At 40.7% G+C, this 13790-nt stretch overlaps 1 protein-coding gene across 2 annotated transcripts; it reads left to right on the forward strand.

Annotated features, from left to right (window-relative positions):
- Positions 1-2234: 2234 nt before the first annotated feature.
- On the forward strand, positions 2235-13481 carry kcng1 (potassium voltage-gated channel, subfamily G, member 1). Of its 2 annotated transcripts, none has more exons than XM_044211407.1 (3): positions 2235-2432; positions 8848-9684; positions 11676-13481. In XM_044211407.1, exons 2-3 carry the CDS (start codon positions 8902-8904, stop codon positions 12453-12455), a joined length of 1563 nt encoding a protein of 520 aa, XP_044067342.1. In that variant the 5' UTR covers positions 2235-2432; positions 8848-8901; the 3' UTR covers positions 12456-13481. The 2 variants fall into 2 exon arrangements, with proteins under 2 accessions (XP_044067342.1, XP_044067341.1); XM_044211406.1 differs by lacking the exon at positions 2235-2432 and adding an exon at positions 4143-4275.
- The last annotated feature ends 309 nt before the right edge of the window (positions 13482-13790 follow it).

Genomic DNA, 13790 nt, shown 5'->3' on the forward strand with positions numbered 1-13790 from the left:
TTTACTCATTCCTTTTACTCATTCATTCATTTTCACTCATTCAGTGGCTGTAATTTTTTTGTTATGTTTACCATAAATATATTACTTTGAGAAATTGGGGGGAGGGTATTGTATTTTTTCTAAGTCAGGGGGAGGATCCAAAGAAAATATTAATACGGTTTTGGAGGGCCTTGTTTGTTTTTTAATAAAAAAAAATATAAGATTCAGCCCCCTTCCCCACCCCAATCATTTTCCTACAGTCCCTTACATGGTCAAAGTTGTCACTTAACCAGTGAAATATCTCAACATCTACTTGATGGTTGGGCACAAAATTTTATACAGACATCTATGATTCCCAGACGATGTATTCTGTCAACCTTGGGTTGTCCCCTGACTTTTCCTCTAGCACCACCAGCAGGTTGACATTTGTGTTTTTTGGTGAAATGTCTTTTGGGTGAATTGTCATTATTCAGACATTCATGTCCTCTACAGGATGACCTGTAATAATTCTGGTGATCTAACTTTTAATCTAGCGCCACCATCAGGTCAGAATTTTAATTTGTCCAATTCTTTGGTTTATGACCAAATACCTGTTAAACTAATGACATTCCCATCAGCCTCAGCTGTACTTTGTGTTAAATGCTAACATGATAAACATCACACCTGCTAAACATCAGCATGTTAGCATTATCATTGAGGGTATGTTAGCATGCTGACATTAGCATTCATTAGCATTTAGCTCAAAGCACTGCTAACGTGGCTGTAGACTCTAGTTACTTTCAATCCAATATTAGGAAAACCCCACCTTTCCCATTCTTTGTAATTCACCTTTGCATTACCGCACTTTTGTCTCACTTATGAAGGATGTCTAGAATATGATGGTGCTTGATATTATGGGACATGATCTATCATACAGTGGTCTGGTTTGCTATGGTGACCTAGCTATGTGCTGTGTAAGCTCAGTCAAAACAAAAGTGACATGCAGCCTTGTGGCTGCAACAGTGTATATAGATGATAATCTTTTAATTTTGTTTTGAGAAAGATGACATCTCTCATATACCTCAAGATAAATTCAGCATTAGAATTCAAATGCCCATGTGGCAGGGTCATTATGATGATTTTATACCAAAGAGATTTCTTTCTCTTTCTTTCTTTCTTCCTAGGAAATGTTGTGATTGCTGTATTCTCATTCTTTATCTGTGTCATGTCTTTAATCACCCAGCTAGAAAACAGCTCTGAAGACATAATAGCTCACAGGAATTACACGCTTCCTTTTCTTTCCAATATATCTCTATGAAAACGCATACTCAGTGCTCGGCCCACAGCCTTAAAATAATAATCATTTTTTTAAACACTCTAGTCATACACACCTAACTGGGGAGAAAATTGGACCCACACCATAAAATGATGCACATTTAGGTTTTTTCACTTCACCATTATAGATCATAAGAGCACTGAAGTGAAAATAATACACCAAGAGTGACTTGTCATCTGTGTTTACTTCTGCAGTTTCCATTCAGTTCAAGACAGGTAGATCAATAAAGGGATAATAGACCCTAATGCAGGCAATACAGTTTTGAGGTAATGCTCAGTGGACAAAATGCAGACATGCCACGCATATTGAAACTCATATGGTTTTTTATGTTTTATATTGTTTTCTCTTTTAAATTGCATTTCCTCAGTCACTTTGGACATTATGACCATCTCAATCTCTCTGAATGTAAACACTATGTTTGGTGACTGAGTTTATCTTTCTGTTCTAGTGGTGGTGGTATACTGTGAAAAAAAAAAAAAATCACTTCAATGGCCACCGGGAACAAATGATTATAAAAAGCATAAGAAACAACATAACAGCAGCATTTGCTTTGGTGGTGATAAACATTCTCTGTGTGAGCCATGCCTTCCTCCTTATCAACATACATCATGAAAGCATTTCTCACCACTTGTCTAAAATTGGACCCCCCTCCCCTTCAACCGGTAACCCACCGGACAAATATAAACCTTTGTGTGAATCTACAATCAAAAGACAGTGATTATTCTCATTTAAAGGTGGAGGGGAAGCACGGCTTTCTAGATGGTGGTTGCCATGGATTTCTCTCAAAAGCTTTTGGTATAATGGCACACCCACTTCTGATGTCAGTGCTCAAGGAAAGGGGGAGGAAGGAGTTGCAAGGGAGAGGGAGCTATGAGGGCAAAGGGAAGGGAAGGAGGGAATAAGGGAGGGAGGGAGGGAATAAGGGAGGGAGGCAGGGAGGGAGGGGAGACAGCCTGTTGCTCATGATCATCGAATAACCTCCTCGTACTCCACAAGCCTAGTCTCTGTGCATAGATGGAGCCGAGTTAAACGAGGCTGCAGCAGAAGCTGAAAACACATTTCGCATTTTCGTTCATGTGCATTCTTCTCAGCGCCTTGAGCAAACTAACAGCTGCTGAGGAACTGATTCAGGAGCACAGTGAGTATTTGCATTTTTATTTTACAATATTCATGTATTCAAACTTCAGGTCTGTTGTACAGTGAGACACACTTTCTTAGGTGTAAGTCACACTTTGAGAGTTTGTCACATGCGGCACAGCATTTGTTTTCGCAGTAAGAAGTTGGAAATGACAGGGCTGACTCTCAGGATTTCCCAGGGTTGATATTAGGAGCATTCTTTGGATAATGTATTTACTCAGTGAGTGTCATTGTAGATCTCAGCCTATGGTTTGGTTCCCACTTACCCAAAATAATCTGTGCAAGAATGCAGTGCTCAGTCTATTTCTAAAACCAACTTGAAAGAAGCAGTACATTTTTATTGTTCAATGCCTTAATACAGTAAGATTGAGCTGACTCCACTTTTGATTAAAAGTGGTATTATTATATTTTGGATCTTTCGACCCATCTACAATATGTCTTTAACAGATGACAGTGATTTGCATACTGGATACACTGCACGTACAGTACACCATGGTAACAAGGCTGCAGCTACATTACCGCATGTTATGATCTGTCAACATTTACTGATATCTCGTCAGAGACAAGGTTCACTGTTGTAGAGAGACAGTTTCTCTGCCATGCTCTACGAGCAGGCATATATGTATATATGTTTGCCGAGGCTTTTGAAATTGCAACAAATGAAAATTGATGTAAGAGAAACTTTTGAATATGGAAGCCACTTCAAGTCCTCAGACAGTGAGTCATGGCTGATGTTATTTTTCACTGAATCCATAAGAGATCATTCTCAATACAGCACATGGTCTCACTTTGAAAATGATGTTAGATAATGCCCCATAATGTGATTATGAGTCCACAATGCAAATGCCTCTCTAAGACTTTGGATCAGTGATATATGATATGTAATAGATCATCCTCTCTCCCTCCTCCAGGTAATTGGAACTATAATGAGATTCTCCCCCACAAAGAAAGGTCCGCAAACTAATTATAATCTGCTATTTCCAGGTGTCTTTATGTGTAAGGTATCTGAGATACATATCCTGAAGTGTCATTAGAGCAGGTCGAAGGGCCATGGTCCCACCACCAACACTATTTCCCAGAGCACAAGCGGGTACACAGAGAGATCTTCAGTCAGGGCTCAGACTCAACACAAATTGAGTGATGGATGTACTTTGAAATTGTAAGTAGGATAAAGTTATTTTCTCTCTTTCTGCAATCACAGCTTTTTTCTTTTTTCATATCCAGACTGAACTGAGCTAAGGATTTTTACCAATCGACACTGTGCAAAAACATTTAAAAATACACCAAATTCCAATTGTCACTTGCACCTTGTTCATGGAATGGCCTGACATATCCTGTAATAGGAAAGCTATTATTTTCTGCACTCAACACCAAACATTTTAAGTACTGCCCATTAAGTGATCTATTGCTTTTCCTACCTCTTCATGTCAGCTCACTTCACATCCATCAACCCAGCCAAAAAGAAAGCCCTGTGTGGCTGTTTGTATGGTCCATTTATTCCATCTCATCAACTAAAGTACTTTTTCACTCACAGAGTAATAGTGTTAAGAGTGGAGTTCTTTCCCTTTGCCTATCTTCGATCATTCACTGCTTGTACCTTCTGTCACCTCCTCCCACAGGGACCTGCACTGAGTCCTGGTGCAGAGATCCTTTGAAACACTCCGTCTAGAGTGACAGACAGTCAGGTCTTCACTGGTATGAGGTCGTGCCTGCCTGCACACATGCCTGGCCTCGGCACCACTTTTATCAGCTGCCTGTGAAAAAGAAATTGTTTACATAGCCCAGAGTGATTAGGTGGTCGGATGATTGCAGCTCAGCAGGAAAAGGGCACCAAAAGATGAAAAGTGAGTATTGGTTAATGCACACAGACTAATGTTATGCAATCTTTATATAATCAAGTTAGTTGAGCAGTCACAAACGGTGAGAGCACAATCATCCACTCTGGGATGAAAAAAAAAGACAAAATACCATATTCTAGATACACAGTTAATGTGAGTGTATAGGTGTAAGTTCAGCTGATGGTAAGATGTTTTGTGGGCTGACTCAATATTGCATGTCCCAGTTTGTGAGGGCTATGAGGATGAGGAGTGCTGAGGCATAATGTGGAGCAGTGATGCAGAAATGGGGGGATTTGGTGGGTCGGCTCAGACCCTGTCTAGGGGATAGAGTGCTTTAAAAGAAGGACAGACAGGGGACGGGCTGGGAAATAAACTGTAGACAGAAAATGACAGAGGTGTGATGCGTCTCATTTTCTTTTTGTTAGGGAGACATTTAACTCAAAGAGGAAGATGAAACAAAACACTTGAATGGTATTTCAAAAGGTTACTGTCATTTTAGCATTTAAAATATGATCATGAAGCTATTTAAAAAAAAAAAGGATGTTATGTTAGATAGATGCATTAGTTGTGATGCACACATGTTGTTGACAGAACACAAAAAAACCCCCAACCATTAGTATTTTGTCTCCACAGCATACTTCTCTGTACCTCAGAAAGAACAGAGAGCAGCACATTGTGGTGGACCACAGACAGAGTTAGGGAGACAGTTATTGTCCTGGAGCTGTAGCTTCTTCCCAGGCTTTCAGTATGCATTGATACCACACATTTACAACAAAAAAGAAACATTTTTGTTTACAACTATTCCTCATGGAATTACTGTAAGGAAAGGTCTTATGGGGGTAGAACTGCTTCTGGCATGCCTGACTGTTTCAGCATTTAACCAGAGTTAAGGGGGGGGGGGGACAGTTGGGTCTTGGCAGCTTTTGTGGTTTTAAGTCCATTTCTGGAAATACCTCCCTCTTATAGTCCATTAGAGAACAGTGAGCTGTTAAGGGAATAGGAAGAGAATTGGTTGTTGGGGAGAACAAAGGGACATTGTGTGGTCTGAATGGCCATTAAGCCTGAGAGAAAGAGTACATAATCGAGTCCATTTTCATGTGACATCTATCATTCTGAAACGTTTTGATGAAGAGCATTATTTTACAATGATGCATTATTGCTACGGTAATAAGAATAAATGTGAAAAGAAAATAAGACAGCACTCTACAATCTGAACAGCTGTCACCAGAAGGTTAATAGCTGTTAAATATGTTTCATTTTAATTGTGAGTCTCTGAGGTTCAGATTTTCATCAGAAATACTGATCGCTCATTGAATTACCATGTGTTACCATTTCACAGACTGAGTCAAGTTGAATTGCAAATCCTTGATTCAGAGACAGATTGGGAAAATCTGTCCAATTCTGTCTTTGTAAATCACACAGCACTTCCACCAATATGCAGATATGCAGCCATAAATAGCAATCATTAGTAAATGAGCTATTCATGTGTCTTTGTAGGACACATGCTCTGCACGTGTTCATTTTAAATAGTAGATTTTTGTCAATCACAACCATCCATATTGAACAGGAATGTTGCAGACATTTCTCTGCAAACTGATAAAAAAAATATTACATCAACCCTTCTTCAACTTCTAAAAGGCTTCAGAATACTTTGAAAATTTGCTCTGCTTTGACCTTGTAGTGCTCGTTATCGTTATTATACTCATTAAAATCATCTCAATCAATATTGGTGGTAGAGACGCTCTCCAGAGGCTCTTGAGCAGGGCACTGTGGGAAATGCATGCACAATGCAGGCAAGAGAGACTCACAACCCAGTGACTCACCAGGCAATCTGGAGAACATGCCCTGTGGCTTAGCTGTGATAACGCTGGCACAGAGAGAGGCCAGACCTCAGCCGATCTGGTGGGGAGAACAGCCTTCGCTGTCTTTGCAGTGTTTCATCTCTCCTTCCGAGGTAGACTTGGTCCCCAGAGGAGGCATCTGAGGCACAACAGATCGGAGAACAGAAAAAAACAAGAGTTTAAAAAAATGCTCCTGTGACTGCGGAGAGGCAAAAGCACAATCAGTTTAAAGACAAAGTGAGAAATCAAACAGCCTCAAGGGGTTAAGTGTGATTTTATCTAGTAGGAGAGTGATAGGCCTGTACACATCCACACTGGTGATGCATTGTAGGCGTATCGATAACCTCCGCCGCATGGAGGGAGAATGTGAGAATTCACGGAGTCGTAGCAGTAAAAAAGAGGGCTTTTACACTGTTTTCAGAAATGATTTTCATTCTTGTGTTTTGGTTTTGTTAAATGGCACTAGTGTTGATTTGAAAGACAATAACTACTCAAAATATGGAAAATGTGCAGATGTGAATGTGCAGATGTGAGGATCCATTAGATACATATTTCAGTGGTCTACATGATTTCCCTTGATGCGTTGAATTTTTTTTTCTGTAGTGACAAAACTGATCATACAAACATGAACAATCCCTCTTGACCTATTTCATATGTATCAAATAATGCCCCAAATGAAACACCATCAAGAAGTAGTGTAGGTTAATACAACCAGGCAGAGTGTTGGAGAGAAGAGCTCGGGGCGGGTTTGCTCTAATTTCATGGGTGGAAGATAGTGCTGACTGTAATCAGTGGCTCACAGAGGCTGACAGCGCAGGTGCCTAATAACCGTTCAGTGACACATTCACATCCCTGTTTTAGAAGCCGAGGCCTCCTTCCTGACCCAGAATCGGTGGTGCAGCAAATCCAGGCACTGACATTTAAATTCCTGTCTGGCTAACCTGCCGCCCCCTAAATTACTGTAATTGATTCAATTAGTTTGGACACAGGCCACGAGGTCCTCACTGCACTGGTGATATCCAGTAAACATTTTCTCTTTCCCTCTCTCTGCTATAGTTAGATATTGTTATCTCTTTCTCTCTGCTGATTTATCTATCTATCTATCTAGTTTTGCTTGAAAAAGACCTCAACACCAAGAACAAACTGTGGAAATATTGGCTTCAATGTGTGTTTGCTCTCAGAAGAACCTGTCTAACAGTGTGATTGCGAGACAGTATACACACCTCAGCCAACACCTAACTGAAATTTGTGTGTTCGACAGCCACCCAATCTAGCTGTTGAGAGAGATTTAAATACACACACACAGACAGATTTTTTTGTGTTTAAATATAGTTTCTTCAGTAATTGCACAAAGCAGTTACATCAGTGAATTATCTAACAACAGTCAGTACAACATCAGGCCAGTATTTATAATTCCCAGGCTGCCGTGGGTAACAGATGTTCATGCACACTGTTGGGAGTGAAATTGTTATCCCTCGATGCCTGACATATTCATACCGCTAAGATTATGGCACAGACATGTTTTTGTAATGCAATTTGTGAATAAAGGTTGTGGGTAAAGAAGCTTAATTTAATTTTCAGTTGAGAAGTGAGAAAATATGCTCTTTCAGTGTTTAAGAACTATAAATTTAAAACAATTCATGAAAAAATAATTAGTATTAATATTAAGTATTATTTATTTTGTCCGTCCTACAGTAATTTAGTTCGGCTTGTTTCACAAACTATTAAGACACACCAAACCAAATAAACTGGATACATAATAGCAAAATGCAAGACTCAAGACAAACGGTTTTACCAAAGTCAAGTTGAGTATATTTCGTAGCAGGCTGCTGATGTTCATGGTTGGATTTAAATTCCATTTGAAGGGCAAACTAATTCTCAAATCATCCATAATGTTGCCAATAAGTGCCAGGCGACTAGTGAACAGCAAATTTAATAACTTGTTTGATTGTATTGTCCAGTCAGTCATCAGCCATCATCACTTACACTTACAATGTTGCACAGGCTCCTTCACTGTTTGGCAAAATGTGCATCGATTGTAAGTTATTTACAGTGCACAGGGCATCCCTTTGTCACATGCAAGTCCCAAAGATCAAACAGTCAAACAAGGGTTTTTTTAAGGTTTAAAAAGTAGTCAGTGTAACATTTTAAATTACTTAGATATTTTTTAATTAAAATAAAGTTTAAATAAAGTTTTCACAATGCTTTAGTACTCATATTAATACGTGGCTTATTGGAGTTTCCCTGCTGTATCTTAAAAATATCAGTAACAGTGTTGGAATATTTCATATAACATATAATATGTTTTCACTACACTTCTTCAGTGAGTGGGTTGTTCTGCAAGCAGAAATTGTTTACATAGGGCTATGCCTCCTAATAATGACAAGTGGCCATTAGAATATAAATGCAAATAATCTAAGTGCTTCCTGCTGCAATAATGCTGCATTGTGGTATTACTCATTCTGGGTAAAAGGGTAACCACTGTAATTGTTTTTAGTGGTAAAGCATAGTGGCATAATGTTAAAGAAACAGTGTCGGTTTTAGTCTAACTTAACTCCCACAGTCCCTAAGAGTTTAAGTAGACTTACATTAAACTGTTAATGGATGCTCTTCAATAAATCAATCCATAAATATCTGTTTAATTAACTTTGTAAAATACATTGTGAAAAATCACAATAAGACTCTTTATGTCAGATGTGTAAGACTAATCTGTTCATTCTCTGTTTTCCCTCTGAAGGTGACAGTCTGATGGTGGCAGATTGAGCACAGGGATGTGAGCACACCAGTAAAGATGACCTTGTTGGCGGGTGATGGCTCCGACTATGACTACAGTGCCCTGAGCTGTGCCTCTGATACCTCCCTTAACCCACCTCCCCTACAAGAGCAGGAGGCTCAAAAGGGAGCCTTCTACAAGAGGGCGCAGCGTGCCCCTGAGCTCAGCACCATCCATGATGACACACTACTGTCCAGCGCCCGCAAACTCCACGCCATCATCAATGTGGGTGGCCTGCGTTACCAGCTGCCTTGGACCACCTTAGAGGACTTTCCCCTGTCTCGTCTGGGCCAGCTGCACCTCTGCAGCAGCTTTGACGAGATCATGGGTATCTGTGATGACTATGATGTTACACACAATGAGTTCTTCTTCGACCGCAGCCCCTGTGCCTTCCGTACCATCCTGACCTTCCTGCGGGCGGGGAAGCTGCGGTCCCTCAGGGAGATGTGTGCCCTCTCCTTCAGGGAGGAGCTGCTCTACTGGGGGGTCCCCGAGGAGAGCCTGGAGTGGTGCTGTCGCCGGCGTCTGCTGCAGCGCGTGGAAGAGTTTGAAACCATGGAGAGGGCGGAGGAGGAGGAGGAACTCCTGGAGGATCTGTTGGATTCAGACAGTGGCCACAGGGAGCATCCAGCAGAGTCCAGACTCAATCGGTGCATGGGCAAGCTAAGAGACATGGTGGAGAGGCCTCACTCAGGCCTCCCTGGGAAGATCTTTGCATGTTTGTCAGTGTTGTTTGTCACCATCACTGCAGTCAACCTATCCATCAGCACCATGCCTGCCATGAGGGAAGAGGAGGAGGCGGTGAGTAGGCTACTGACATTTAACACATCACATAGAGGGGAAAAAAGTTTCTGCATACAAAAACATGTTGCCAAGATGCCAGAGCAGAAGTGTTTTCATGTCATTGAGGAAAAGTAAAAATGAGGACATGACACCAACACAACTTCATTGTCCGTTGGGAATTTGTCTTATGTTTTCTACAGTCATACCACATCAAGAGACACCAAAGTATTGAGAATGAACATTTGAACCCCTCAGAGTGGTTTGTCTGTGTCCCTCAGCAGATTTGAATTGAGCTGTATTCAAAAGCTAAACTGAGGTAAATTGACATGTTATTTTGAAAAGCAGTCATTAAAAATTGTAATGATGGCATCTGTCATGTCATTTCAAACCTCCTTGCAGCGAGAAAAGGGAGACTGCTGAGAGAGTCAGTTGTTTTTGCCAGATTAGAAAAAAAATATTTGAAGACGTCTCAGTCTGCTTTTATGAAATGCTTTCATTATTATGTCTGACTTCAGTCACAACCATAATTAGCACACTGGCCTCTTTAGTCAATTCAAAGAAAAATGGAATATTTGAGCCACACATATTTTTTTCTTGCAGAGTGAAGTGCAAACAGGTTTTTAATGAATATATTCATTTCTATTAAATGCTTTTGATGAAATTTCATTCTACTTTGGATGGAGGTGGAGAAGATCTGCAACTACATTACTTTCCGTTTAAGAGACAATGTTTGAATGGTTTTCAAATTTTCTACTTTCACTAGTTCTTGTATATACTGAGGAAATGAAGTACAGATACTGTAGGTGGGTGGAGGGCAAAAGCAAAATCTCAACGGTTTTTATTTGAAAGTAACTGCTAACCACATTTCATGCTGCTGACTCAAGTTTCAGTTCCAGTAGGCCTGGTTTAATTTTGTACTATGACTCTGTATGTTTCATTTAGTCATGGGGCTTCTTGGAGCTCCAGTACATAAAGTAATGTGTTAAACAAATAAAAGAAATACAATGACTGTACTTGATCTGATGAAGTTAGTTTTAAATTTGACCTGGCATACTTGCTTTGTATTCACACTTCAGTATTCTCTGTATATTTAATTCAAAGTGCTAGTAATTGCATTCTAACAACTCCGCCGCCTCTAATTTCTTGCAGCCAGATAAAGTGTTGCATTAAAAGTGTTTAAGTGTTCCTGTCTCTGAGTGAGAATAGGTTTACTGGAGTTTTCAGGTGCTTGTATGGGTCTACTCAAACCATCTCCTCCTCTGTGGGAGTGTGTTTCATAATATTTTTAACTGATATGGACTGCGTTCAAAGGCTGTGTGCCACGTACTACGTGCTTTGAGATGCTTTGAACCTTCTAAGTGAATCAGTGTCATTAATGTGTCTAAGAAAAACACCCGTCTGCCTCTTTTCCAAAAAAACATACATCATGAAGAACAGCATGAACGTTTTACCAGTTTTGAGGTACCAGTTGCTCTGTTTTTATGACACACATCATACATTCAGAGGAGAGACTGTGAATATATTGGTAGAAGGATGCTGAGGTTGGAGCTGCCAGGCAGGAGGTCTAGAGGAAGACCAAAGAGGAGATTTATGGATGTAGTGAGGGAGGACATGAAGTTAATTGGTGTGAGTGAAGAGGACGCAGAGGACAGGGTTAGATGGAGGCACATGATTCGCTGTGGCGACCCCTGAAAGGGAACAGCCGAAAGGAAAAGAAAGAAGATCATACATTCAATCAAAATTTACATTACTAAAACGTCTCTTGCGGTCACATTTATCCAAATAATTGAAGAAGGCACATTTTGCGTGTGAGCTTAATTTATGATATCTACGAAATACTTCCCTTTCCTAATTTTGCTGGTTGTAGAACTATTTTGCGCATTTAAATGCAGCATTTCAAAATGCTTAGCTCCTGGGTATCACATTGAAATGGTTCCCTCTAGTGACCACAGCTATCACTCACACATGCTGGTGATGACCATGCTCACTCAAGTATCTTTCTTTACCAGGGCACATGTTCCCAGATGTGCTACAACATCTTCATAGTGGAGACGGTGTGTGTGGCCTGGTTCTCCCTGGAGTTCACCCTGCGCTTCATTCAAGACCGCAGCAAGCTGACCTTCCTCAGACAGCCCCTGAACCTGATAGATGTGGTGGCCATCCTGCCATACTACATCACCCTTGTGGTGGACAGCACCTCCAAAGGGGAGAAGCGTCCGGGCTCTGGCAGCAGCTACTTGGACAAAGTGGGCTTGGTGCTGCGTGTCCTGAGAGCCCTGCGTATCCTCTATGTGATGCGGCTAGCTCGCCATTCGCTGGGCCTGCAGACTCTGGGCCTGACAGCACGCCGCTGCACACGGGAGTTTGGACTGCTCCTCCTCTTCTTGTGTGTGGCCATCGCACTGTATTCCCCCCTGCTGTACTTGATTGAGAATGAAATGGGCACCACGCAGGAGTTCACCAGCATCCCTGCTACTTACTGGTGGGCTGTCATCACCATGACGACAGTGGGCTACGGGGACATGGTGCCGAGGAGCATCCCGGGCCAGGTGGTGGCTCTGAGCAGCATCCTGAGCGGGATCCTCCTCATGGCCTTCCCCGTCACCTCCATCTTCCACACCTTCTCGCGGTCCTACGTGGAGCTGAAGCAGGAGCAGCAGAGGCTGCTGCAGAGGAGGACACACTTTCTGCTGCGGAGCCGCATGGCTGGCCTGGGCAGCAACCTCTCACTAGAGAGTGATATGCTCTTCCCTATAGGGTCGTCTGACACCAGAGACATGGACGACTGAGACTGTTGAACAGGAAAGGACATAAAAACTGGGAGTAGGACAGAAAGAGAAGAAGAGGGAGGCTACAAAAGAGACGAAGAAGAGAGAGAGAGAGAGAGAGAGAGAGAGAGGAGGAAGGAATATAGATAGAAGGGTGGAAAGAGAAGTCTCTACAAACAAAATACAGAGGAGAAAAAGGATTTTTCTTCCCAGAAATGCAGGCTTGCTGTGTAGCAGTATACTTTCAGATTAACATGAAGAATACACAGAGAGGAGAAGAGGATGAGACGATTAGTATTAGCATTAAATAAATGTTTCCATCAAAAAATGAATTATCTCTGGATAAAATGTTTTATATCATATCATGGTCACAAAATATGAAATATAAGTCCAATTTACAGAATATAAAAAACAGGTAAACCTCATAAAGTATTCCAGCATAATGATGATTTATAGCATTACAACAGTCATTAAAATACATTGTGATTAAAGAGTTTCCCCTCGGGGATCAATAAAGTATTTCTGATTCTGATTCTGATTCAGAGATGTTATTATGAAATATGTTATTTGACAAAAGAAATAGAACTAAAGAGCACAAGCACGACGTCCTTATGATCCAACAACATAGTGATATTTTTCATCTCTGATTTCTTCAGACGTTTTAATGGATTTGTTGATGTCATGTGCTCCTGGGAGTTAACCAGTGTTACTTGATGGAAAATGCTCTCTGCTTTTGTTCCAGAGGTTAAATTGAATTTCTATCTAAGCTAAAATGTGACCCTTAATCCACTGATTATTTTCTGAATGACTGTGCAAACTCTGAATTATGTTGGGTTCCTTAATATTTCCTCTCTCTGGCACTGTCAGCATCCACATATTAATTATGATGTATTAATTGTCCTTCTCCTACTCCTTGAGGATCCATATGCAATTTTTGAATATTTTTGGACATTGAAGATAGCATTATTGTGCTTGTCATTACTGCAGTTGCTGTCTATAGCTGTTTATAATTATCATTTCTCTCCTTAAAGTGGATTCAAACTCAAATCTGTCTGTTTATTGTTGCTTCTCATTTTAACTTTAACTTTAAACTTTATAATCCCAGAGAGAAATTGGTTTGCAGTGTGTGGACAAAATTGAACATGATAAAAACACCATGGCAGACACCCAATACCAGTGACAGCATATACTGTATAGTGTCATACAGGCAGAAGGAAACCAATACAACATCAATAGAGGAAAGTAACTAAGTACATTAGCTCCACTAGATTTCAGAGGCAAATATAGTACCCTTACCCTCCATTAATCTGATTTTTTACTTTTCAGATGAAGAGTTTACACTGAAAACCTATGATG

Source organism: Siniperca chuatsi, linkage group LG10, assembly GCF_020085105.1.
Source record: "Siniperca chuatsi isolate FFG_IHB_CAS linkage group LG10, ASM2008510v1, whole genome shotgun sequence".
NCBI lineage: Eukaryota > Metazoa > Chordata > Actinopteri > Centrarchiformes > Sinipercidae > Siniperca > Siniperca chuatsi.